Source organism: Girardinichthys multiradiatus, chromosome 3 (assembly GCF_021462225.1).
Source record: "Girardinichthys multiradiatus isolate DD_20200921_A chromosome 3, DD_fGirMul_XY1, whole genome shotgun sequence".
Taxonomy (NCBI): Eukaryota; Metazoa; Chordata; class Actinopteri; order Cyprinodontiformes; family Goodeidae; genus Girardinichthys; species Girardinichthys multiradiatus.
The window spans coordinates 72,261-97,143 of record NC_061796.1 but is presented as its reverse complement, the minus strand read 5'-3'; the positions used below and the strand labels follow the sequence as shown (position 1 = coordinate 97,143).

Here is a 24,883-nt window from a genome sequence, read left to right as displayed (position 1 = left end):
AAGGACATTAAATGTTAGTAAAGGACTTACAGAATGTAAATAACTTGATGAGAAACAGCTGTTGCTTTTTTTGTACTTATAATATAACCAACTTGTGTTTTTCTGAATGGCAACTTCCGGCACCCAAATCGATCTCATCACACACAGAAAAACATTGTTTTACAGTATGAACCACTGCAGTTCTGCTGATGACTCTGTGAACTGAATTTAAACTATGTTTCAGATAATATTAGCTCCCACCAAAAATGAGTGACGCATTCATTACATGGCAAGTGTGAACTTCTCAGACTGAATTTTACTGAATGTAGTGTTGACGTTCTGATCAACACATTGCAACCTAAGAAGTTTCACTGCACTTCTGCAGATTACACTGACTTTTGACAAAACGTTTAATCTACATATGGTTATTAAGACACTGGCTTAGGTTGACGTTTGACTTTGTTGGCTATATATTGTTTCTGATGTTGAATTATCAGATTAGATCAGAATAATAAAAAAATCTTAATTTTCTTAATGAAACAATTATTTCAATAGCCAAACTATGACTCATAAACACTGGTCACATTTACATTGACAGCAATGTTTTTACTACAACTTTCCTGAGACATTACTCCAATGTTGTATGACTTAATATCATATACCTTTTACGTAGATGTTTACATGTCTACCTCACAATCTATACTGTGTGATTATTGGTTACGGGCAATATGACCCTTCTTGGGTCCCGATTATCAAAACAGGCAGTTTCTAATTCAGAATAGGTTAATAGTGCAGGTGTGCACAAACAGCAGGAAAAGGATTGACTGGGTCAAACACAGCTGTTTTTTCACAACAGCAGAATGGATGAAGGTTAAATAAAAGCATCTAAGGCTAAGCACCTACTGAAACTCTGAAAAGGGGTCAGCGAGCAAGCAGCCAAAACAGGACATGTGGGGCCTGGTGTACAGCTCGTATTACAGCTCACCTACTGACAGGAAGATTTACAATGGGCAGGAAGAAGCCACATGTAGATGGCTGAAGAAATGGATCCCTAAACTTAAAGATATGGAGAATCATATGAAGAGTGGTGTCTTTACACTGCCTGCAGAAATATATAACATATCGTAAAATCGATTAGAAATATGCAGGTGTGTGAAAGAAACACTGATAAATTCAATCAGCAGTGGAAATGTGGGGGAAACATCTGCAATTTATAGACAAATCATGAGCGTGCAACCCATTAACAAAGGCCTTAGTCCGCGATGCAGCCATCATGGATTCGAGTCTCGGCCTGTTGACCATTGCTGCACGTCTTCCACTGCTCTGTCAACCCTTTCAGTTCACCAAGAGAAACATAAAGGCCAATAGTGCAGCAAAAATAATAAAGGTCCTGACACAAACAATAAATGGATCCCGTAATTTAACCCTAATACAAGCACATCATGCTTGTATTAGGGTTAATTTTGGATTAGTTTTGGATCTACACTAAAGAGATTATCTTAGTGAAAGTGTAACACACAGAAGAGGAAGGATAATAATAGTGGGCACAATAAAGCAAGCAGCATCTTGCTGCAAACACCAAAGGACCTAAGCTTCCTCAAGAAGTACAGTCTGCTCTGTCCCTTCTTGTAGATGGCTTCACAGTTGCATCTCCACTCTAGTCTGTTGTCCAGGTGAACACAGAGGTATTTATACTCCTCCACCACCTCCACTTCTTCTCCCATGATATAAATAGTTTTTGACTTATTCCTGTTTCTCTTAAAATCTACAATCATCTCCTTTGTTTTAGTCACGTTCAAAATGAGATGATTGTTTCCACACCATGCAACAAAGTGGACCCCCACCTTCCTGTACTCATCTTCTTGTCCATCCCTGATCCACCCCACAACTGCAGAATCATCCGAGTATTTCTGCAGATGACAGGAGTCTGTCTTGTACTGGAAGTCTGAGGTGTACAGAGTGAAAAGGAATGGTGAGAGTACAGTCCCCTGTGGTGCTCCTGTGCTGCTGACTACCTGGTTAGACTCACAACCCTTCAGTCTCACAAACTGAGGTCTGTTTGTCAGGTAGTCTTTGATCCAGGAGATTGTTGAGGCCTCCACCTGAGTCTTCTGGAGTTTCTGACAAAGCAAACAGTTTGAATTGCGTTGAATGTTCTGGCGAAATCAAACAACATGATATTCACAGTGCTGCTGGCTTTGTCCAGATGACAGTGGGTTTGTTGAACCACCTTCTTGCTGTCTCTAATCTTGAGTTTAAGTTGCTTAGTATACTCCTCAATAATTCTGTCTCCCTCTCTGAAGGCTCTTTTTTTCTTGTTAAGCAGGTTCTTCAGGTCACTGGTCATCTAGGGTTTGTTACTGGGGAAGCCTCTCACCATTCTGATGGGGATGGTGTTATCCACACAAAGGTTTATATAGTCAGTCACACACTCAGTCATGGCATTAATGTCCTCTCCATGTGGATTTAACAGTGCGTCCCAGTCTGTAGTCTCAGAGCAACCTTGCAGGGGTTCTTCAGCTTCCTGTGACCATCTTCTCACAGTTCTGTTTATTAGAGGTTGCCTCTGAACAAAAGGCTTATATTTTGAGCAGAGAAAAAAAGGACTGCGATCCGATTTGCCTAGAGGAGGTCTTGCTTTAGAGATGTATGAGTCCTTGACATTTGCATAAAATAATCCAACATTTTGTTTCCTCTGGTAGAGCAGCAGTTAAATTGTTGAAACGTTGAAAGTGTAGCAGAGAGTGAAGCATGGTTAAATTTACCTGATATTGCCACAAACGCATTGGGGTGTTGTGTCTGTAACTTAGCAGCAACTGAGCTGATGGCATCACATGCAGTGTTGGCAAAAGCTAATGGTGGAACGTATACTTTTACCAAAATAACACTGATGAACGTTTTGGGTAAATAATATGGACGAAAACATACTGCTAACAGTTCAATATCTGGGTTGCAGAGACAACACTTCACAGTAACATGTCCTAGTTGACACCATATGTTGTTTACAAGTAGTGCTAGTCTACATCCTTTGCGTTTGCCGCTCCTCTCTAAATCCATGTCTGCTTGTATGGTCAGAACGCCTGGTTCATCCAAATAGTTTCTCAACGATCTCACATTGCCCATCATAATGAATGGAAGAGATGGTTTGAACTTCCTCCTTCTCTCTCTTCTCCTTGCTCCTGCTCTGCAACAAAGGGGCCTCTTTCTCGACTCATCAGGGATTTGGGGTTGTAGCTGAAATTTTATTTGAGCTTTAGGAATATTATTAAGCTGCTCCCAGTTTAAAAAAAAAAAACACCCTATTGCCATGGTGACGCATCATAACAAAAGTCCAAAAGTAAAAAGTATCAGCAAAAATACTTCCAGCTGCACAGCATCCGATAACGGAAAGCTTTGACAGAACAGAAACCTGTGAAGAGTGCTAAAGCAACACTGATTGAATGGACCTCATCTTAATGCCATGGAATTGTCTTGCAAAGGGATATCAAACTCCAGTCCTCAGGGTCTGGTTTTCACGCACATTTTAGATATGTGCCAACTCCAACAGGTCCCAATCAATTGGCTGATTTACCTGTACACCAATACATACAAATTAAATTATATTGCGAGTTTTCAAGGCACCATAGTTGGAGAAAATAAAAGTAGTGGCCTTTTTTAAAAGGCACTGCATATCCAGAATCCAGAAGCTTAATGCTAACTGGTTTTTGCTCACAGTTTGTCTCCACAAGCTGATGTTGTTTGGATTTGGGGCATTTTTCTCTGCTTCTCCCCTTTCTCTTACACTTGAACCTGCACAGGAACTAAAAGCAAAGGCCTCCAAATATAGGTTAAAGGTATATGAAAGTAATAAAGAAAAACTTATAATAAAAAAAGTATATCAACAACAGACATTTGAAATGTTGTAAATAAGATTTCAGTGTCAGTTTAGACTGTATTTTGAAGTTATTTAGAAAGCTGGCCTCTGTATGCAGTTTGCTCCCATAGCAGACCTATTAAGCTGCAGAGAAATCTGGCTGCTTGGCTACACAGCAATCTGTTTATCAACATAAAAACTCTCATACCAGGAGTTCTTACATGTGTTCAGCTGTATAATATGGCAAAGAAAGTAATCTCTGTTTGGAGACATTCATGGTGAAGAAAGCGAGTGAGAGAGAGAATGTCTGCCTAGTACTGAGAAATTTGGACTGTCTCTTTAAGAGACTGAGGCACATTCACAGCACTTCCTCAAACTGGCATGCCTCTTCCTGCGCTGCCATTGGTTAAACGCACCTCCTTCTCTGACAGCTGATTCGTTGTTAGTATCTAAGGACTGACTAGCCATCACTCTATAAATAAACCTGGTGCTGTCTCAGCAACCAGGCCACAATACTCATTAGCTACTTCTCCCTTTTCACTGCTTCTCTCCTGCTAAGAAAGCAGCTTCCAATAGCAGGCCTGGCTCTCAGCAACAGTCTAACATACCCTAGCAACTCAACCCATCCTACCAGCAACCCTCTCCTCCCCCATCCTTCCCATTCTCTACCTCTATTTCTCCTGTTTTGATCTAGCTTGTATTTTCCACCCATCCTCTGATGGCTTCAGTCTTTCTGCTCTCCAGACCTTTGCCCAATTTTATAGGTATATATAAAAGTACAATGCTGTATGGGACATATTGTCTTTTTTCAATTCATTTGTATTGTTGCACAGTGATAATACATAATTAAGAGCAACACAGAATAGTCATTCCAAGCAACACAGCAAGAAATTGTACAGGCAGAAAGAAGTGCTCATAAAAAGCTGATTGCTAGCTGTATTTTCAAGAAACCACCTATAGGAATAAACAGTTGTGCAATGTTGCTTTGAAGGTTTATTTCAGTGGAATGCAAATACAAATCTGTAGTCAAAATGGTGGTTGAGTAATACAGATTATATAAAGACCATCTTATGCTACAACGACAATGCAACTAAAGAAACATAAAAAGATTATTCTTAAGAAAAAGTAGAATTATTGTGGATTCTTCTGAGTTGATGACTCCTAAAAGGTCTTAAATGTGTTTACATCAAAGTTTCACTCAGAGAAAATCTTTGCATGATGAAACATATTTTCAGTGAACACAGTAAGAAATACCAGTCTAAGCTGGAGAAAGTATGCTATTATTCTGTGGCAATAACCTTTCTGAATGCTTATTTAAGTCAGGTGCTCTGGATGATGAGAAAGTATTGGCTGACAATGTGTCTACATTGTAAGTAGAACCATAAAATATTTGATAATGAAGGAACTACAGAGTGATTTGCCTTGGGGATAGAAGTTGTCCACACATTGAAACAGACTACAAAATAACTTCTAGAACATGAAAATGGGCAGGACCAGAAAAGGAACATACTTTATTAGAGTGCAAATGAAATAAATGTGGGTTTTTGTTGCGCCTATGCTGTCTTACCAACCTATGTGATTAGCTGTCCACATGAACTACTTTAAAGTGGATCTAAGCCCCAAATCAACTTTGTTTTTGCAGATAAAGGCCTGCTGGGACTCAGTCTGGAAAATCATTCGTAATGCAAAAACAAAGTCCTGATCGACAAAAGAGGGCAACAGGGGGTCCTTTCCATCAAACAAGTTTGTTCTGGCCATTTATGTTGAATTTTTGTAAATCACAAGTTGTATTTTAGTTTTAAGGTGGTTAGAATATACTTCAGATTGTTTGGAATTATTATGATTACTTGGGTAATTTTTAAACCCTCCCATTAATTTAAGAGATTAATAACACACCGGGGTGGGTCGTGGTGAAGGTCCTTTTGTTTGTCAAATGTCTGCTGGGTCGACGGGATGTTTATTGCAATGATTTTTTGACCACTTTCTTGACCTTGTCAGATAAGATTAAGTTAACTTTCGTTTACATCTAAGTTGGAAGAATTTTTTTGTTGTTTTTTGCAAGAAATAAAGAACATATTTTTTAAACAATCAAGTCGGAAGTGTGTTCAAAAAACTAAACCACCTGTTGCCACCCATGGCTTTTTTCTTGGAATTATTTTGGTTTGGAAATAAAAAGCCACGACAAAGTTTCTGGCACTAGCACCAGCTGTTTCCACCACCAAGACACCAACAGTGGGACTAAAAAACTGCAGCCATTACAGCACTAAAGGGGCTTCCAAACCCAAAGTAGAAAACTTTGTGCTGTGTTCAGACATCCATCCATTTGTTTAATATGTGCCATGCAACAGCTAAACAAGGTCAAGACCAATTTTGTGTATCCGCAATTTTTCTTTCTCGTTGTGATTTTGTAGTCCAAGCTCATGTATGCCAAAGCTAAAAATAACGCGAAAATGACAACAAACTTTATTTTAGACATGAATTTATCGTGTGTTGATATGATGGCTTGGCCATTGTTTTGATAGCAATAGCATTGTGCCTTCTGCTGCTGTTAGCACTGTGTGCTGCTTTTAGCTCCTTGAGGACAGAAACGTTCTGCGTGTTTTGAATATATTTATTACATTAACAGTTTTCTATTGTTTTTGCAGTTTTTATCTTGTTTCTGCACTGCTAGATAACTGTATCTCTGTTATCAAATTACAAAAATGGCCAAACAGGGTGGACTTGAATGCTCTTTGACCTGTAGGGGTGTGGGGTGTGATGCTCCTCAACGGCATTTAAAGAGATTCAGACCAAAGCAGTTCCAATTCATATAGACCACAAATTAATGATTTAAGGGTGAAAAGGAAGGATTTAAAAGCATATGCCCCCTTTAGATGTGCATTAATGTTAAAATGACATTTGAGAACTATTTTGCTTTTCAGAAAATCATGAGACATGATCACTAGGTCCCTATGTTCATCACTTAAACTTAAACACAAATAAGACTCCAAAGATACAGACGAATCACACATACAGTCCCTTTACAGATTACTTCAGTGTTTGCCTTGGTGTCACACTTCAATGTGATATTAAAACAAGTTTCACTATCACAGAAAGATCACCTGAGTAAAATACATTATCCAGTTTTTAAAAATAAAATAGCTCTCCAGACAAAACTGTCCCCATGTGAAAGGGTGATCACTCCATCTACCTTTCATAAATCAGGAATTAACTGTGATTAATGACATTTAAAAAAAAAATCATTTTATGAGCCACACTGAGGCCTAATTACTAAAAAACCCGTGAAATCAATAAAGCACTGAAATAGAATCCCATCTGACAACAAGAGGGCTAAAATCATGTTGTGATCTAAAGAAATCCAAAAAAATATGAGAAACAAAGCTAGTGATATCTATCTGTCTGGAGGGGTTACGAAACTCTTTCTAAGGCTTTGGGACTCAAGCCAATAACAATGAGAACTATTATCCACAAATGGAGAACACATGGGACAGTGGTGAACCTGGCCTACAAAAAAAGACTCCAACAGTTCAAGGGACATTTTGGCCGATACTAAAATCAGTAAGAAGAAATGTAATCTAGTATGAGGCCTCATCCAGGAGGCCACATAAGAACCAAGACCTACACTGAAGGCTGTGCAGGCCTCACTTGCCCCAGTTAAGATTAGTGTTCATGGAGTGTGCATGGAGTTTGCATGTTCTCCCCGTGCATGCGTGGGTTCTCACCGGGTACTCCGGCTTCCTCCAACAGTCCAAAGACATGCCTGTTAGGCTAATTGGTCTCTCTAAATCGCCCTTAGGTGTGTGAATGGGTGTGGGCTTGGTTGTTTGTGTGTTGCCCTCCGATGGACTGGGTACTGGGTGGACCACGCCTCCCGGCCATAGACTGCTGGAGATAGGCACCAGTATAGAAAATGATTGGCTGGCTAGTATCTGGTAAGGCAACAAGCGTTCATTTAACCATAGTGTTGGTAGTGTGATGGGGCTGCTCTGCAGCTTCAGGACCTGGACAACTTAATGGAACCATTAAATCTGCCAGGTAGCAGAAAATCCTAAAGGGGAATATCCAGCAATCAGTCCCTGAACATTAAGCACTTGGGTTATCCAGGACAATGATCCTCTGAATAGCTCATAAAACAATGACTGGGTCACACCAAAATCTTCAAAGTGTGGACTTAAATCTGATTGTGATGAGGTGGCCTAACCAGGCTATTTATGCTTGAAAAATCATTAAATTCTGCAAAGAAGATTGGGCCGAAATCCTCCACAGTGGTGTAAAGTGCCAGTTATTGCTAACAATTGATGTTAACCAGTTATTTGGTTAACATGGGAATTTCACATATGACCAGGTTGGTCTGGGCAGCATTTTCCTAAATAAACTTGAAAACTCATCATTTGAAAAGTGCAATTTTATATTATGTAATGTTTACTCTTTTCAGTTAATTAAAACATGTTTACTGATCTGTAAAGTGTTATAAAAAAAAGCAAAACAGAAGAAATCTGTAAGGAGCAAATCCTTTTTTAAAGCACTGTACACAGTACATGACTCCTGATCTATAGCTGGATGTAGATCTCAATTGGACATAAAACAAAAATAGGATGTATTTCAGATATGAATGCAGATCTGAAAGAAAAAAACATGTTTCATAAAGGACCAAATTTAAATTAGAATTTCTTATTTGTTTGTATTAGTTATGGAACAGAAAATTGGAGTTGTTCCATAATTTGACAGAGAATGGGGCACAGCGGGTACGTCAACAGTGACGTTCAGCGTTGTCACGGAGAATGTGGAACCGTTCTCATTAATTAACATAACAACGGAGTTGCTCCGTCAGTCGGAACAGAGCAGGAACGGAGGATGTGGATGTGGAATTCTTTCTTCTCCCTCTAGGAATAACTGTAGCAGCAGGAAGGAGTCGGTGGTGTTGGTTTTTCAAAATAAAGTAAATTTTAAGGTTTCATAATATATAAATTTCACACTCTGATTATGATTAGTATATGTGTGTAAATAAAAATTAACAAAACAACAGTATATACTGGAACACCAGAAGTTATTGATTTGGTGGTGACCCAATACTTTTGAGAGTATACGTATGACAAGCTTCTTTCTTTCACACACAGATGTTGAGAAAAACAGTGGAGCATTAATATACAAATAAATAATATCTCAAACACTGCTACAATTTTTTATTTTGTCAGGATTACAAAGTGAAGCAAGCTGCAACAACAAAGTTTTATTTCTCAATATATTGCCAATATATTGTTGCCATCATAGACAATCACATGAACAAGATGCTTTGCGTGTTTTAAATGGGTATTTCTCAGTCCAAGTTTTCTCCAACTTAAGTGTGCAGATGATGTCAGGAACTGATCAACCAACAGGAAAAATCCCCAAACACCAGCTAGGGGTGGGGTGTATGCAGTTTATAAAGGCCCCTATACAAGAACAGTTAAACAACCATTTCTTAGTTACATTAGCCAATGTTTTAAAAATATATAATCTAATATTAAATGTATTTTTCAAACAATAATCACATGTAAATCTTCAGAAATTTGGATGAGTATTTGAAAATCAAAATACGTGTTCCCACCCAGACCACCAGCATCTCAAGAATAAAGAGACACCTTTTGATGACATTAACAGCCACCATCAAGCCAGAAAAGACGTCGGGTTTGAGAGAGGAGTGAATAAAGCTAGCGGTGTTTAAACATGAAAACTGTCTCTTTATAAATGCTGAAATACCAACAGAAAAATCTTCATGTTTTATCGATGTTCCTCAGACTCATTTCACAAAATAAAAGGTTTATTAAAAATGACCTTAAATAGAGAAACTGAAAAATAGTTAGAAAATGTGAAATAACAGAAACATTCATTTTAGATCACAAAAGCCATTTACCATAGCCACATCTTGTGAGATCTGCTCAGAACTAAAACCTTTAAACAACATAATCTAACTTGTCAAAACGGAATAAATATAAAATCTTTGTATACATGGAAATGTTTTTTTGTTTTAAGATTTTTTTTTTGCAGCACAAGCAGCCTTTAATTTTCCTAGTATTTTTTTTGACAGTAGTTAGCCAGGAAATGGGGGCAGAGAGAGAGGAGAAGACATGCGGCAAATGGGGGCCGGGACTTGAATCCATATACGGGGTATATACTCTGTATATGGGTCGCTTGCTCAACCCCCTACACCACTAGCGCTGCGCCTGCATGGAAATATTTTTAACCAAAAAAGCATGTAGAAATGTTTACATTTTTACAAAATCTGTTTTTCTCACATCTGCTTCAGATATGTTTCTTCATGGCTTACATGGCCTTCTCTCTGTGTTTCTCTGGGTCTCAAGTTAATGCAAATCAAAAAATAAGATTAAAAAAACAGCCTGTGGTATTTTTGATTTGTTTAACTAGACCAATCCAAAATGAAATACTGACACTGTTTTAAACTTTGATCTTAAGTAGGAGGCAGTGGGCACAAAGGTGCCACTATAACTGACAACTTACTGTATGATATGTTGCTTCATTTGGGCAATGGCAGAAAACAACCTAAAATTGTGGTGAAGTGTGTTCATTTATTGAGGTTCAGGGGACATTTTGGCCGATACTAAAATCAGTAAGAAGAAATGTAGTCTAGTAACACACTTATTTTTTTTTTTGCAATTTAGAAAGCAAATCATAGTATACTTGCAAAGCAGAATATGACCAAATCATTTTATTCATATTTTTGTTATCATATTGTTTATGTAAGATCTAATTCTCAAAAAGTCAAGAACTGGACCTGAACTTAATCATTACACTGCAAATTTCCGAACAAAGAATGGCTGCAGCCTTCATGTTACCAAGGACCATTTCCCTATGAGAACACATTTATGTGTGTATTTTTTTTTCAACATTAGTAGAGATATTTTCCCTCTGGTTCATATGTTTTGCAAAAACAAAACGTACTCCAGCAGATGTTAACATCCACTATAACCACGGATCAACATACTAATGGATCCTGAGAAATGCCCTTGTTTATTTTCTTTACCCAAATGAACCTTGTGTTGTTTGTAACACTGTTACTATTTCCTTGGAGTTATTACATTTTGCTGCACATGCTCAATGTTAAATGGTCAAAGCAAATGAAAAATGGCTCTACTGTGGTTTCTAGCACAGAAAGCTGGTAGCAAAGTCAAGCTTTCTAAAAATCTCACTTTGTCAAGTAAACACCAATACACCCAAAGAAAGTATCCAACTGGTAAAGCATTTCTATAAATCCAGGCATTATTCATCATAAATGCCTGTGGAGACTGCAGATAAACATGCACACACACCTTGCATGGTGCACTAATTATGCTCATGTGTGTTCATGAGTCAAAACAACAAAGGTTTCACACATGACGGCATGTGGGCTTTATGGAACTAGAAGGGTTCCATTGATGCAGTTAACCCCAAGATATTTCACCCTGGCTTTTTTATCCCACATTATGAATGCTTCCTAAGATCAACTAAGCTGTCAGCCTCCTCTTTCAATGATCTGCTCAACACACACGTTCATGTTTACATGGCACGTCAAATCAGAATCACTAATCTGAAATCTTATTGCTCAATAAATACCATTTTTCCCTGTGGAATAAATGGCAATGACTTCAAGTAACATAAGGGGATTTATTATGTGAATAAGGGAGCATGTAAATAAGGCATGGATTGAAACCCAGGAAATACATATGCACCTGAACCCCCATTTACCAGAAAACAATTTAAAATAAAAGGCACTAGTGGCCTTTATTTTTGTCATTTATCTTTGAAAGTAGGCAGACAGGAATTGGGGTGAACAGTGGGAAAGACATGCAGCACCGATCGCCGTGGCCAGGACTCAAACTAGTGGATAGCTGCATCAAGGCCCATCGAGGCATTTATATACATGGGCTGTGCTCTACCGCTGCACCAGCACCGCACCCAAAACTGCAATTTTTCAATTACATTTTTGCACACCTGTATGTCCAACATTGCAACCTGGACTAATTTTGGCATTATACAATCAACCAAAAGCATCCACATGGAAACAAATTGTAGCACAGCATCACTGTTTGTCAACTTCCCTCTTTGATCCACCAACATATGACACGGCTAGAAGTGACAAGGAGTGAGAGAAAGCTTTATATGTTTGTTAGGACCTGTGGCCTTAACTAAAGGGAGAAGAAGAAAATTCTAAATCAATTCAAATTCATCCAGTCATTTTCTACCGCTTATTCCATAGTGAGTCACGGGGGAAGCTGGTGCCTATCTCCAGCAGTCTACGGGCAAGAGGCGGGGTCCACCCTGGACAGGTTGCCAGTCCATCGTAGGGCAACACCGAGACATACAGGACAAACAACTATGCACACATTCACACCTAAGGAGAGAGGCCAGTTAACATAACAGTCATGTTTTTGCACTGTGGGAAGCCAGAGTACCCGGTGAAAACTCCATGCAGAAAGAACCCGGCCAGGAGTCGATCCCAGGGCCTTCTTGCAGCAACAGTGCTGCCAACTGCGCCACCATGCATCCCAATTTAAATAGATTTTATTAATCCCAAAGGCATATTAAATGTTGTTGTAGCTCATACAGGTCCTTCTAAAAAAATTAGCATATTGTGATAAAGTTCATTATTTTCCATAATGTAATGATGAAAATTTAACATTCATATATTTTAGATTCATTGCACACGAACTGAAATATTTCAGGTCTTTTATTGTCTTAATACAGATGATTTTGGCATACAGCTCATGAAAACCCAAAATTCCTATCTCACAAAATTAGCATATTTCATCCGACCAATAAAAGAAAAGTGTTTTTAATACAAAAAACGTCAACCTTCAAATAATCATGTACAGTTATGCACTCAATACTTGGTCGGGAATCCTTTGGCAGAAATGACTGCTTCAATGCGGCGTGGCATGGAGGCAATCAGCCTGTGGCACTGAGGTCTTATGGAGACCCAGGATGCTTCGATAGCGGCCTTTAGCTCATCCAGAGTGTTGGGTCTTGAGTCTCTCAACGTTCTCTTCACAATATCCCACAGATTCTCTATGGGGTTCAGGTCAGGAGAGTTGGCAGGCCAATTGAGCACAGTGATACCATGGTCAGTAAACCATTTACCAGTGGTTTTGGCACTGTGAGCAGGTGCCAGGTCGTGCGAAAAAATGAAATCTTCATCTCCATAAAGCTTTTCAGCAGATGGAAGCATGAAGCTCCAAAATCTCCTGATAGCTAGCTGCATTGACCCTGCCCTTGATAAAACACAGTGGACCAACACCAGCAGCTGACACGGCACCCCAGACCATCACTGACTGTGGGTACTTGACACTGGACTTCTGGCATTTTGGCATTTCCTTCTCCCCAGTCTTCCTCCAGACTCTAGCACCTTGATTTCCGAATGACATGCAGAATTTGCTTTCATCCGAAAACAGTACTTTGGACCATTGAGCAACAGTCCAGTGCTGCTTCTCTGTAGCCCAGGTCAGGCGCTTCTGCCGCTGTTTCTGGTTCAAAAGTGGCTTGATCTGGGGAATGCGGCACCTGTAGCCCATTTCCTGCACACGCCTGTGCACGGTGGCTCTGGATGTTTCTACTCCAGACTCAGTCCACTGCTTCCGCAGGTCCCCCAAGGTCTGGAATCGGCCCTTCTCCACAATCTTCCTCAGGGTCCAGTCACCTCTTCTCGTTGTGCAGCGTTTTCTGCCACACCTTTTCCTTCCCACCGACTTCCCACTGAGGTGCCTTGATACAGCACTCTGGGAACAGCCTATCCGTTCAGAAATTTATTTCTGTGTCTTACCCTCTTGCTTGAGGGTGTCAATAGTGGCCTTCTGGACAGCAGTCAGGTCGGCAGTCTTACCCATGATTGGGGTTTTGAGTGATGAACCAGGCTGGGAGTTTTAAAGGCCTCAGGAATCTTTTGCAGGTGTTTAGACTTAACTCGTTGATTCAGATGATTAGGTTCATAGCTCGTTTAGAGACCCTTTTAATGATATGCTAATTTTGTGAGATAGGAATTTTGGGTTTTCATGAGCTGTATGCCAAAATCATCCGTATTAAGACAATAAAAGACCTGAAATATTTCAGTTAGTGTGCAATGAATCTAAAATATATGAATGTTAAATTTTCATCATGACATTATGGAAAATAATGAACTTTATCACAATATGCTAATTTTTTGAGAAGGACCTGTATTATCCTAGTTTCTTCAAAGAACCGTTGTAGATGCTGATGGTTGTGAGCAGGAAGGATCACCTGTAGCGGTTTGACTTACAGCAGATCTGAAGAAGCCTCTGACTGAAGACACTCTGTTGCTGTAGGACAGTCTCATGAAGAGGATGCTCAGGGTTCTCCATAATGTTCTTCTTTCCACAATGATCTCCAGAGGTTCCAGAGGAGTCTCCAGAACAGAACCAGCCTTCTTTATCAGCTTGTTGAGCTTTTTTAAGTCCCTGGCTCTGATGCTGCTTCCCCAGCATATGATGACAGAAGAGATCACACTCTCCACAACAGACTTATAGAAGATATGCAGCATCTTGCTGCAAACACCAAAGGACCTAAGCTTCCTCAAGAAGTACAGTCTGCTCTGTCCCTTCTTGTAGATGGCTTCACAGTTGCATCTCCACTCTAGTCTGTTGTCCAGGTGAACACCGAGGTATTTATACTCCTCCACCACCTCCACTTCTTCTCCCACGATAGAAATAGTTTTTGACTTATTCCTGTTTCTCTTAAAATCTACAATCATCTCCTTTGTTTTATTCACGTTCAAAATGAGATGATTGTTTCCACACCATGCCACAAAGCGGTCCACCACCTTCCTGTACTCATCTTCCAGTCCATCTCTGATCCACCAACGACTGCAGAATCATCAGAGTATTTCTGCAGATGACAGGAGTCTGTCTTGTATCTGAGGTGTACAGAGTGAAAAGGAATGGTGAGAGTACCGTCCCCTGTGGTGTTCCTGTGCTGCTGACTACCTGGTTAGACTCATAACCCTTCAGTCTCACAGACTGTGGTCTGTTTGTCAGGTAGTCTTTGATCCAGGAGATTGTTGAGGCCTCCACCTGAGTCTTCTGGAGTTTCTGACAAAGCAAATCAGGTTGGATTGTATTAAATGCACTGGAGAAATCAAAGAACATGATCCTCACAGTGCTGCTGGTTTTGTCCAGATGACAGTGGGTTTGTTGAAGCAGGTGTATGATGGCATCTTCAACTCCAACTTCCCAGCAATAAGCAAACTAAGGGGGACCTGAAAATACTCAGGAAGGCCAACAAGGGTTTCTCTAGAACCAAGGACCTATAGGACCTATACACTAATTCAGTGAACACGAGGTATCTAAGTATTAATCCAATAATACTGTAAGACCATGGCCACAAAAACCTGTACTACAAAGCAGGATTAGTGGCTTATGGGTTTAACTTCAGGTTCTGTGCAGTATGACAAAGCTGCTTCAGTTCTTTTTTTATTGTCTTTTATGTCACTAGTGGCTTTTCAGTATTCATAGCTGGACAGACAAATTCCACAGAGAAGGGGAAGACATGCGGCAAATGACTCAGGGCTGGGAATTGATCAGGGGGACAGGGAACTTTAGCTTCTGATGTTGCTGCACTTGCTCTACCAATGAACAAAGGGGTGAACCCTGGTTCAGTTCTTACCTGGGTCTGTCACCATGGTAAGTTGTTCTGAAAACCTAACCTGGTCCGGAGCAGGTTAGGTTTATTGAGTACAGGTCAGGACCATGAAAGCACTGGCTCTAACCAATCTATGCAAAGAAGAAAAAACCCCGAAAAAACGGCAGTGCATGAAAGCCATCTTCCCTATTTTTCCCCTTCACCGAGTTTTGCAATAACATCACCAGAAAAACTTTGTGAGTGATATCTGAGCAGAACTGAACCTTATGTACGTAGAGACTGGTTTCTCTAAGGTTTGTTCCAGTTAGAAGCTGAAGATCAGAAATGAATACCAATTACGTTTCTTAATTAAAGTGTATACCTCTAAAAAGATTATTTATGATGCTTGTATAAGTACAAATGGCCCAAGTCTGCTACGTATACACACTGGTGACATTGCTTCTCCGTTTCTGTTACCGCCACCCCAAACAACTGTCACATGCTTATTAATATCTGTCCAGTTTTACCTATTAGACATACAGATATGTTAAAAATGGAACACCGGCCGATACCGATGTTATATCTGTGGCTCATACAACACTTTTTAAAACGACAGTTTAAAATGGTTCCATTTTCTGTAAAATTACACTGTACGGAAGGAAGAAAATGAACTGAAACATTTAAAATGGGTGACATGTGTAGCAGGAAAAAGCTATCAACTTTTAGGCTGTGGCTCACCAATGTTTGTGAAATGTGACAAAACCTGGTTGTCACATTTTTTTAAATATTTATTGGACTTAACATTTTATATTACCCACTTATTGACTTTTACTGTGGGCCATCAAAATAGCCTAATTTTGAGATTGTTTACAGGATCCAAATGTGGTAAACAGTAAGAGATTCTCTTGGTGAGATGTGGTCAAAGTGTTGTACTGAATGTTTGAAATAGAGAAGGAGCATATCTGAAGAAGGGACATCCATGTTATGTTCACAACACATCAAGTGTTGCTAATCAGATACTTGTCCTTTCTGATGGTTAATTTGTGGTGATATAAACATGTCTTGTGACTGATTTGTAATATTCACAAATAATTTAAAAAAGGTAACCAAGCAAAGAAGCAGCAACACACACATGCCCTCACTATTAACTCTCTTAAGTTACCTGCTAGAATCCCTCCACACACAAACATACATGATGCACTCTGTGCAAAGTACAAATCGTTTTGATTGGATCTAACTCTTAAAAGAGTCGACTTCCTTGCAGTATCCACACACACACACACACTAAAGGCCTGCCAAGGCCACCACAGTGACATGTGGTACAAACTGCCATGGCCAAAAATGACCTCAGTCCAGCCTATGCTAAGAAACGGCACACTACCACAGAAACATTCAAACACAAAGCACAATTTAAAGATCTCAACAAGGCAGCACTGGACTGTGACCGAAATATGACCTGAAGGAGAGAGAAATGAACATGGTGTTCATCACTGGGTTTGCGTGCTACTTGTGTGTGTACTAACTTTTGTTCTTACGAAGCAGAGCTGAGGTGATCCAAGGCTCTGATTGGACCATCCTGCAAGAGGGTACAGTCTTGTCGTCCACTGATGATGACGTAACAACCATAGGAAAGCTTGGCAAATGTTCAGTCCAGATGAGAAATACTGCCAATGGAAATGCTGTGACAGACAGGCAGAGATTGTGGAGTCTATTTTCCAATCCCAGAGTTCACTTTACATCCAACTAAACATCTGAAGTTTGAATGGTAGAAAACTGTCCAACCAGTCCAAAGGCACCTTCTTCTCTGGCTTGTTTTTTTCCTCTCCTAATTTGTTTGTGACTTAGTTTGTAAGGCAACCAACAGGTGTACAGGCAGCTTGTCTCTCTGAAGTAAAAATATAAAGGATGCAATCTCTGTTTAATGTGGATTTACACTATAGATATAGATCTCTCACTCTACATATATTGTTTGGGAACTATAAGGAAATAAAATATTTGGCTTGCAACTTTAGCTTTTTGTGGTGAATTCAGCAGTTTAGTGCATTCTGTCTGCGGGCTGGAGCTTCCAGTTAGCTGGTGTCTTATCTTTTAGGTAGTCAAGAAAACAATGTTCTCCTATTCTAGTGTGATTAAGGGTTTGAGCAAACAAGATATAAGAGCATAGACTCTAGATGTTTCTGATATGTTCATCTAGTCCAGGTTAGACTTAAAACAGTATACCGTTAATCTTTAACCATCTTTTCGTATCAATCCAGAACAGGCATTAAGTGTCCACTGTAGAATACAACTCTTCTACAGTTCTCAACATGACTAAGGCTACAGTACGGTTTTCAAAGAAAAGCAGACCACTGGACTAGATGTGTGATCAAGTTTGCTGTTCTTTCACTATTCTTTTGAGAAATAGTCTTGCTTTAGGTTAAGTCAGTGCTATCCAGGCTTGCCCTGCATTTTGCCAGATGGGCTGAGCGTGCAAGTGCAACAGCTTTCGGAAGAGAAAAGGGTAAGGGGGAGTCAGATTTCCTGCTGCCTGTTTTTACCCCATCCCTTACACTAAAAATAGCTCTGATTACTGGGACTTTCTGGGAGTATGGTCGCTAAACAGAGCAGGAGCTCTGTTACTGGTTGGATTAATCCGATGACCCAAACAGCACTGCGGTGCTGGCTGGACAAAGCCGGCTCAAAGACAGCTCTGTGTGTGTGTGTGTCACACACTGAAACACCGCAGGAGGACTCCGAAGAAGTAGTCTTCAAACAGTACGTCTCTGAAAGGCGGTTGCACAAACACGTGTAAACAAACCAATCCGATGCAACTTGCTGCTACCACAGGGAAGCGTCGAAGAGTTCCCCTCCCTTCCACGGTCGCGATCCTCGTGAAAAAGGTGTCGCACACTGTACCCGTATTCCTGGATGTATGAGCCGAGCAAAGTTTATTTCCAGTATGTTGGGATGTGCCGTGACGTCTCCTAAACTCTGCTGCTGTTTTCAGTTCACCAAAACATCTCACAAATCCACAAGAAAGTCACGATTTTCATGGAACTTCACAAACAAACGTCAGAGCTGTTAAGGGAAACAAAAGAAACCAAATCCAGACTTCCTGAGCTTTCTCTCCAGCACATCAGATAGCCTCTTTACGAGCCTCCTTCTGTCGAACACCGCGGTCTTCCTTGCACTTAGTGCCCACATATATTTGTGTTTCTCCAAAGCGGAGGCGGTTACTTTATTCCCTCGAGGTGAAAACCATCACAGGGGCGATTTGGAGTCATGCTTCTCGCCCGTTTCCTGTACCCTGCTCCGCCTTAGACGGAATCTGTGCTCCTCTGCCATTCGGCGCTCCCACCCTACAAAAGGACTCTACCACTGCGCACCGTAGGGGTTTGTGCGCCGCTATATGAAGCAGCTTTAGCAGCAGGCAACTCATGAAACACAAATGCGAACAAGCAACAAATAAAATGTAATAATATTAGCAGAATTCTCGCACAAAACACAACTCAAATTTCAATGTGAACCAATAAAGCGGCATTGACACCACAGCTAACAGGCAGGTATGGTCCCTTCTGGCTGCGGTAGTCTGCTCCGAGCAAACCTCTCCATTTATAGTAACAGCGGGATAAATATACTGGAACTTTATATACAACCATGCATAGACGACTTCTTTCCTCACACTCCAACATCATCAGCACAGCTCTGAGAAAACTCTATAAAGGTTACTATATGACGTTGATTAGGTTTTCATTTACACAGTTTACGTGTAGTTTAGGAGGTTCTCTTTCTTTAAAATAGACTTAAGTGGAAATTGAAAAGTTTTGGACTAAAAATATATGTAGTAGTCTGCTCTCTGCATGAATGCTTTTGTAACCTTAAAGCACCCCACCGCCCGCCCCAAAACCGACTTTTGTGTCACTGAATGGCGTTCGTTTTTATGTTAGTCTATCTCAAAAGGACAAATATCCGCCAAAACAGAAAAGAAAAATATATGATATCATCCAGGTGACAAACAAAGTCTCACTTTGTTCAGTTTTTCAAAGGGCATTTAACTTCCATGTACTCGGCTAGATACAGCCTCTACCTTCAATCACCACGCATCCTCCCAGGGCACTGTTGCTACCCGGCGCTAAGGCAACTCCTACCCAATTGGCTGCAGAAAGTCCCATTCCTCACTGTAATTGGGTAATGGCAAGGTCTGTGGGAGGAGCTCTCAGCTCAGTTTCCCCATGCCTGTTTTAATGGCGCGAGTTAGGAGCGACGCGGAAATAGTTGGAAGATGTCAGGTAGAAATGGAAATAAGGACGCGGAGACAGCGCGGGTGGGGGTGGAGAATCAGCCAGCGAGTGGGGGAGAGAGCAGGGCAGAAAGCTTCTTTAACCACATGCTCCTGAGTGACTCTACAGCTCAGATGTTTGACTTCTCCTCGTCAACCATCCAAAGCTAGTTATTACTGTTGCTCTCCGAGCATTCCATCTAAATCAGGCACAAAGCTGCCTGGGAACAGCTCAGTAGTGTCATAAACCAGCTGACAACTACTTAAAGGAAAACTCACCCTCAACCGCAACTGAGCCTGCGCTCAGAAACAAATAATTGAAAGAGATATTCAGCCTTGTTTTCCTCGGAAATATGTTGCATTTATAATCAAATGCGACTGTAAAAAAAATATTTAAACCCATCGCATTAAAAAGAACATATTTGGTAGAGCTAAAAAATATTTTACTTAAGTATACACTACTCTTCTGACTTACATTACACTCTTCTTCTCAATTATTATATTGATTATACTTGTTATATCAGCAGCCCACTATTTATCACTCAATAGTGGCTGAGTATTTTAAGCTATATGTAGTATGCAGAAATTAAAGCAGTTTTTTTTTTTCATTCAAACTGATCTGTATCACTGGATACTATTTATACATGCACAGTGACTAAAATGACAGTACCTATACTTACAATAAGTTAACAAATATGAATGAGAAGTATTTAATACATTAATTAAAGTACTACACTTGTAGGTAAGGTTCAGTCTCGTGTATTGGGGGGAAGGGGGACCGGTTCAATTACGATCTGAACAAATGTGATGTCCTGTGTTCAAAGAACAAAAGTGCAAATGTCAAGACAACCATAGGTTAAGAGATATGTTGATTATAAATAAAGCAGAGATTAGGAAACTGAAACAAGAACCCCTAAAAACAACTGTTTCCATGTAAAGGTAGGAAACACATTCATACAACAGTCCCAAAAGACGTTATTTTTATCCACTAAATTGAAACCTATTCACAGCAAACAACTTCCATTGTGTTTCATATTAATTTTATTTTAGGGGTCTATTTTGTGTTTTTGCATTTATCTAAAGTACAATAATGTGGGACATTTGACTAATGCATTAATGCACATATAAAGTGCATTTATAATGTTAAAAAATTAAAGAAAGGTGAAGCTCATTATTATTGCATTGTATCACTATATGTTTGCATAGGCGGGTTTTAACATTCACTGGGCTGTAGTACACTGGCTGGCCAAAGGAGAGAGCAGTCAGGTCTACTCCCCATCAGCTTCTTACTGATCTATTGCTTCAATGCATGTTAGAAATGAGAAGAGGTATTTAAATAAGCACACTCCAATACACTACCCTCACGCTTACATTAGATTCCATTTATAGTCTTTAAGCAGATTTTAATTTGTTCTGTATTTGTTTATGTTACTGATATTCACAAGAAACTACAGATCGGTGTTTTCCCAAAAGGTAATTCTAGTAGCTGTTATCTAGAAAACAGCTTTCAAAGAAACCACTAAACTGTAAAGTCTAAAAGTTCTTCCATGTAAACCTTCAACAAAAATCAGCAATTTGTTCTATTTTCCTTTCTGCTTTAGCAGATTTTTGAAGCAGTGATTTCTTTAACACATGTATTCTCTTTTACAGTAGCTCTATTATATTAAATTCATTAAAATATTGTATTTTCTTATTGTTACTTAAAACATTTTGAGAGCTAATACATGTTTTGGGGTATGCTCTAACACAATGCTATGGCTCAATTACTGAATAAAGTTTATTATTTTCCTTCACGGGTTTGTCTATTAAATCATGTTCAACTGTACTAATGGCCAGACAGTGCAAATTACAACGCTAGTTGAAGCAAGCATACTCTGAGACTCACGTGCCTTGCAGCAAAATTCCACCCGGCAACTACACACTGTACCATGGCAACAGGCCCGTCATTGGTCCCCCATGCGTTTTCAAATGACCAATAGAACGACCAGCCGCGGGTGATGCTTGTTGCTAGGTAAACATGATGCAGAGGAAAGATAGAGAAGCAGAATTACCATGCAACTACTGCAGGCTGCTTTTAGCAAGAAGTGGAATAACACTTCACGCACGGAGATAACCTTCTCGTTCTTAGCACTTGGTGGTGCCACAGAGCCGAAAGCAAGAGCAAAGAATGACACAGGCAAATGGAATTAAGAAAGACTGGCCTATTGATGGTGACAGTTTTTTTGCCAGCAGAAAGCTACCTTCAGAATATATATATATATATATATATATATATATATATATATATATACAGACATATATATATATATACATACATATATATATAGTACAGACCAAAAGTTTGGACACACCTCATTCAAAGAGTTGTCTTTATTTTCATGACTATGAATATTGTAGCTTCACACTGAAGGCATCAAAACTATGAATTAACACATGTGGAATTATATACTGAACAAAAAAGAGTGAAACAACTGAAAATATGTCTTATATTCTAGGTTCTTCAAAGTAGCCACCTTTTACTTTGATTACTGCTCCACACACTCTTGGCATTCTGTTGATGAGCTTCAACAGGTAGTCACCTGAAATAGTTTTCACTTCACAGGTGTGCCCTGTCAGGTTTAATAAGTGGGATTTCAAGCCTTATAAATGTGGTTGGGACCATCAGCTGTGTTGTGCAGGAGGTGGATACAGTACACAGCTGATAGTCCTACTGTTAGGGTTAGGGTTAGAATTTGTATTATGGCAAGAAAAAAGCAGCTAAGTAAAGAAAAACGAGTGGCCATCATTACTTTAAGAAATGAAGGTCAGTCAGTCCGAACAATTGGGAAAACTTTGAAAGTGTCCCCAAGTGCAGTCGCAAAAACCATCAAGCACTACAAAGAAACTGACTCACATGAGGACCACCCCAGGAAAGGAAGACCAAGAGTCACCTCTGCTGCGGACGATAAGTTCATCCGAGTCACCAGCCTCAGAAATCGCAGGTTAACAGCAGCTCAGATTAGAGAACAGGTCAATGCCACACAGAGTTCTAGCAGCAGACACATCTCTAGAACAACTGTTAAGAGGAGAATGTGTGAATCAGGCCTTCATGGTAAAATAGCTGCTAGGAAACCACTGCTGAGGACAGGCAACAAGCAGAAGAGACTTGTTTGGACTAAAGAACACAAGGAATGGACATTAGACCAGTGGAAATCTGTGCTTTGGTCTGATGAGTCCAAGTTTGAGATCTTTGGTTCCAACCACCGTGTCTTTGTGAGGCGCAGAAGAGGTGAACGGATGGACTCTACATGCCTGGTTCCCACCGTGAAGCATGGAGGAGGAGATGTGATGGTGTGGGGGTGCTTTGCTGGTGATACTATTGGGGATTTATTCAAAATTGAAGGCATACTGAACCAGCATGGCTACCACAGCATCTTGCAGCAGCATGCTATTCCATCCGGTTTGCGTTTAGTTGGACCATCATTTATTTTTCAACAGGACAATGACCCCAAACACACCTTCAGGCTGTGTAAGGACTATTTGACCAAGAAGGAGAGTGATGGGGTGCTGCGCCAGATGACCTGGCCTCCACAGTCACCGGACCTGAACCCAATAAAGATGGTTTGAGGTGAGCTGGACCGCAGAGTGAAAGCAAAAGGGCCAACAAGTGCTAAGCATCTCTGGGAACTCCTTCAAGACTGTTGGAAAACCATTTCAGGTGACTAAGTCTTGAAGCTCATCAACAGAATGCCAAGAGTGTGTGGAGCAGTAATCAAAGTAAAAGGTGGCTACTTTGAAGAACCTAGAATATAAGACATATTTTCAGTTGTTTCACACTTTTTTGTTCAGTATATAATTCCACGTGTTAATTCATAATTTTGATGCCTTCAGTGTGAAGCTACAATATTCATAGTCATGAAAATAAAGAAAACTCTTTGAATGAGAAGGTGTGTCCAAACGTTTGGTCTGTACTGTATATATAAATAAATAAATATATATATATATATATATATGATGTTAACATATATTCATTTTTTTCATGTAAGTTTGTTTTATTTAAGTAATTAAATTACAGTTAAACACCAAAAATAAACCTGGGTTTATTTAATTAAACAAAAGATATGAACAAAAAGGATAATTCTGAATGAGAAAGAAAAATTAGGACATCCTACCCCCTAATAATAAATAAAATTGGTGAGACAGCTCCTTTTGTCATCTACCAGTCTCTGACACAGGTCTAAGAACGTTTTATTTCTTTTTTTTTCCAAGACTTAATAACACAAGGGGCATTTTTTCTACAGTAATCATATAGGAAACTGTTAGACAGTGAGCGGGAAAAGGCATACAGCATAAGTCTCAAGGTGTGGAATCAAACCCCTGTCGGCTGCTTCGAGAACTACTGCTATGCCATGCACCACCACTGAACAAAGTTCATCCTACTCCTCACTTTCAGCTTTGATATGTTTGAGGGATTTGCATGCACAGCTTGTTGATGTAGGTTCTTAAACAGGGCAAACCTTCAAAAATGCTGAGTAACAACGTTCTAATCGTGTGCTCCTGATGTGACGTGTGCGTACATTTCAGCCATTTTGAGTAGTAATAAATGTGAAGGTGTCCTAATTAATTCTTTACAGAAACTGAATTTTATTACATTTTGAAAAAAATTTAAAAGGTATTTTCTTCTGTTTTCATTATGGGGATATGTATTTACCCATAAGGAAAATATGTGAATTTAAGTGAATCCAATACATTTTTGGGTTCATTTTAAAAGGTCAGTCAGTCAGTCATTTTCTATCGCTTATTCCATAGTGGGTCGCGGGGGAGCTGGTGCCTATCTCCAGCAGTCTATGGGCGAGAGGCAGGGTACACCCTGGACAGGTCGCCAGTCCATGGCAGCATTTTAAAAGGTGTTCTCCAATATTTCTTTTCACAAAACTCTATGTGGGTCATATGTATGTAGGTCAATTGTCATTAAAACAATGTCTATTTTCACCTGCATGGTGAAAATGCTTATTCCAACCATATATAGAAAATTTGCAAGATGAAGAAACACGACTTTGCTGGCACAGTGTGATGTGTGGATGGGTTGTAATTTTTTTTCAATGGCATCTACACTTTATGTGTTTTTTGTCTGTTTAATTGTCTATTCTGACAGAACTATGCAAAAGCATTGTGCTTCTGTGTTTTGTGGAGACACTAAAGGATGTATC

General features: G+C 39.8%; 1 protein-coding gene across 2 annotated transcripts in view; it reads right to left on the bottom strand.

The window, feature by feature from the left end:
* Positions 1-24,883, bottom strand: part of dyrk1b (dual-specificity tyrosine-(Y)-phosphorylation regulated kinase 1B) — an 89,527-nt gene that overhangs the window by 39,936 nt on the left and 24,708 nt on the right. The window contains exon 1 of one of the 2 annotated variants that reach the window (XM_047357049.1): positions 16,960-18,743. The exons of the other annotated variant lie outside the window; for it this stretch is intronic. Coding sequence (XP_047213005.1) covers positions 16,960-17,062 — 103 coding nt within the window. The 5' untranslated portion in view covers positions 17,063-18,743. Of the gene's footprint in view, positions 1-16,959; positions 18,744-24,883 lie in introns of those variants that run through there. 2 annotated transcript variants of the gene reach the window in all.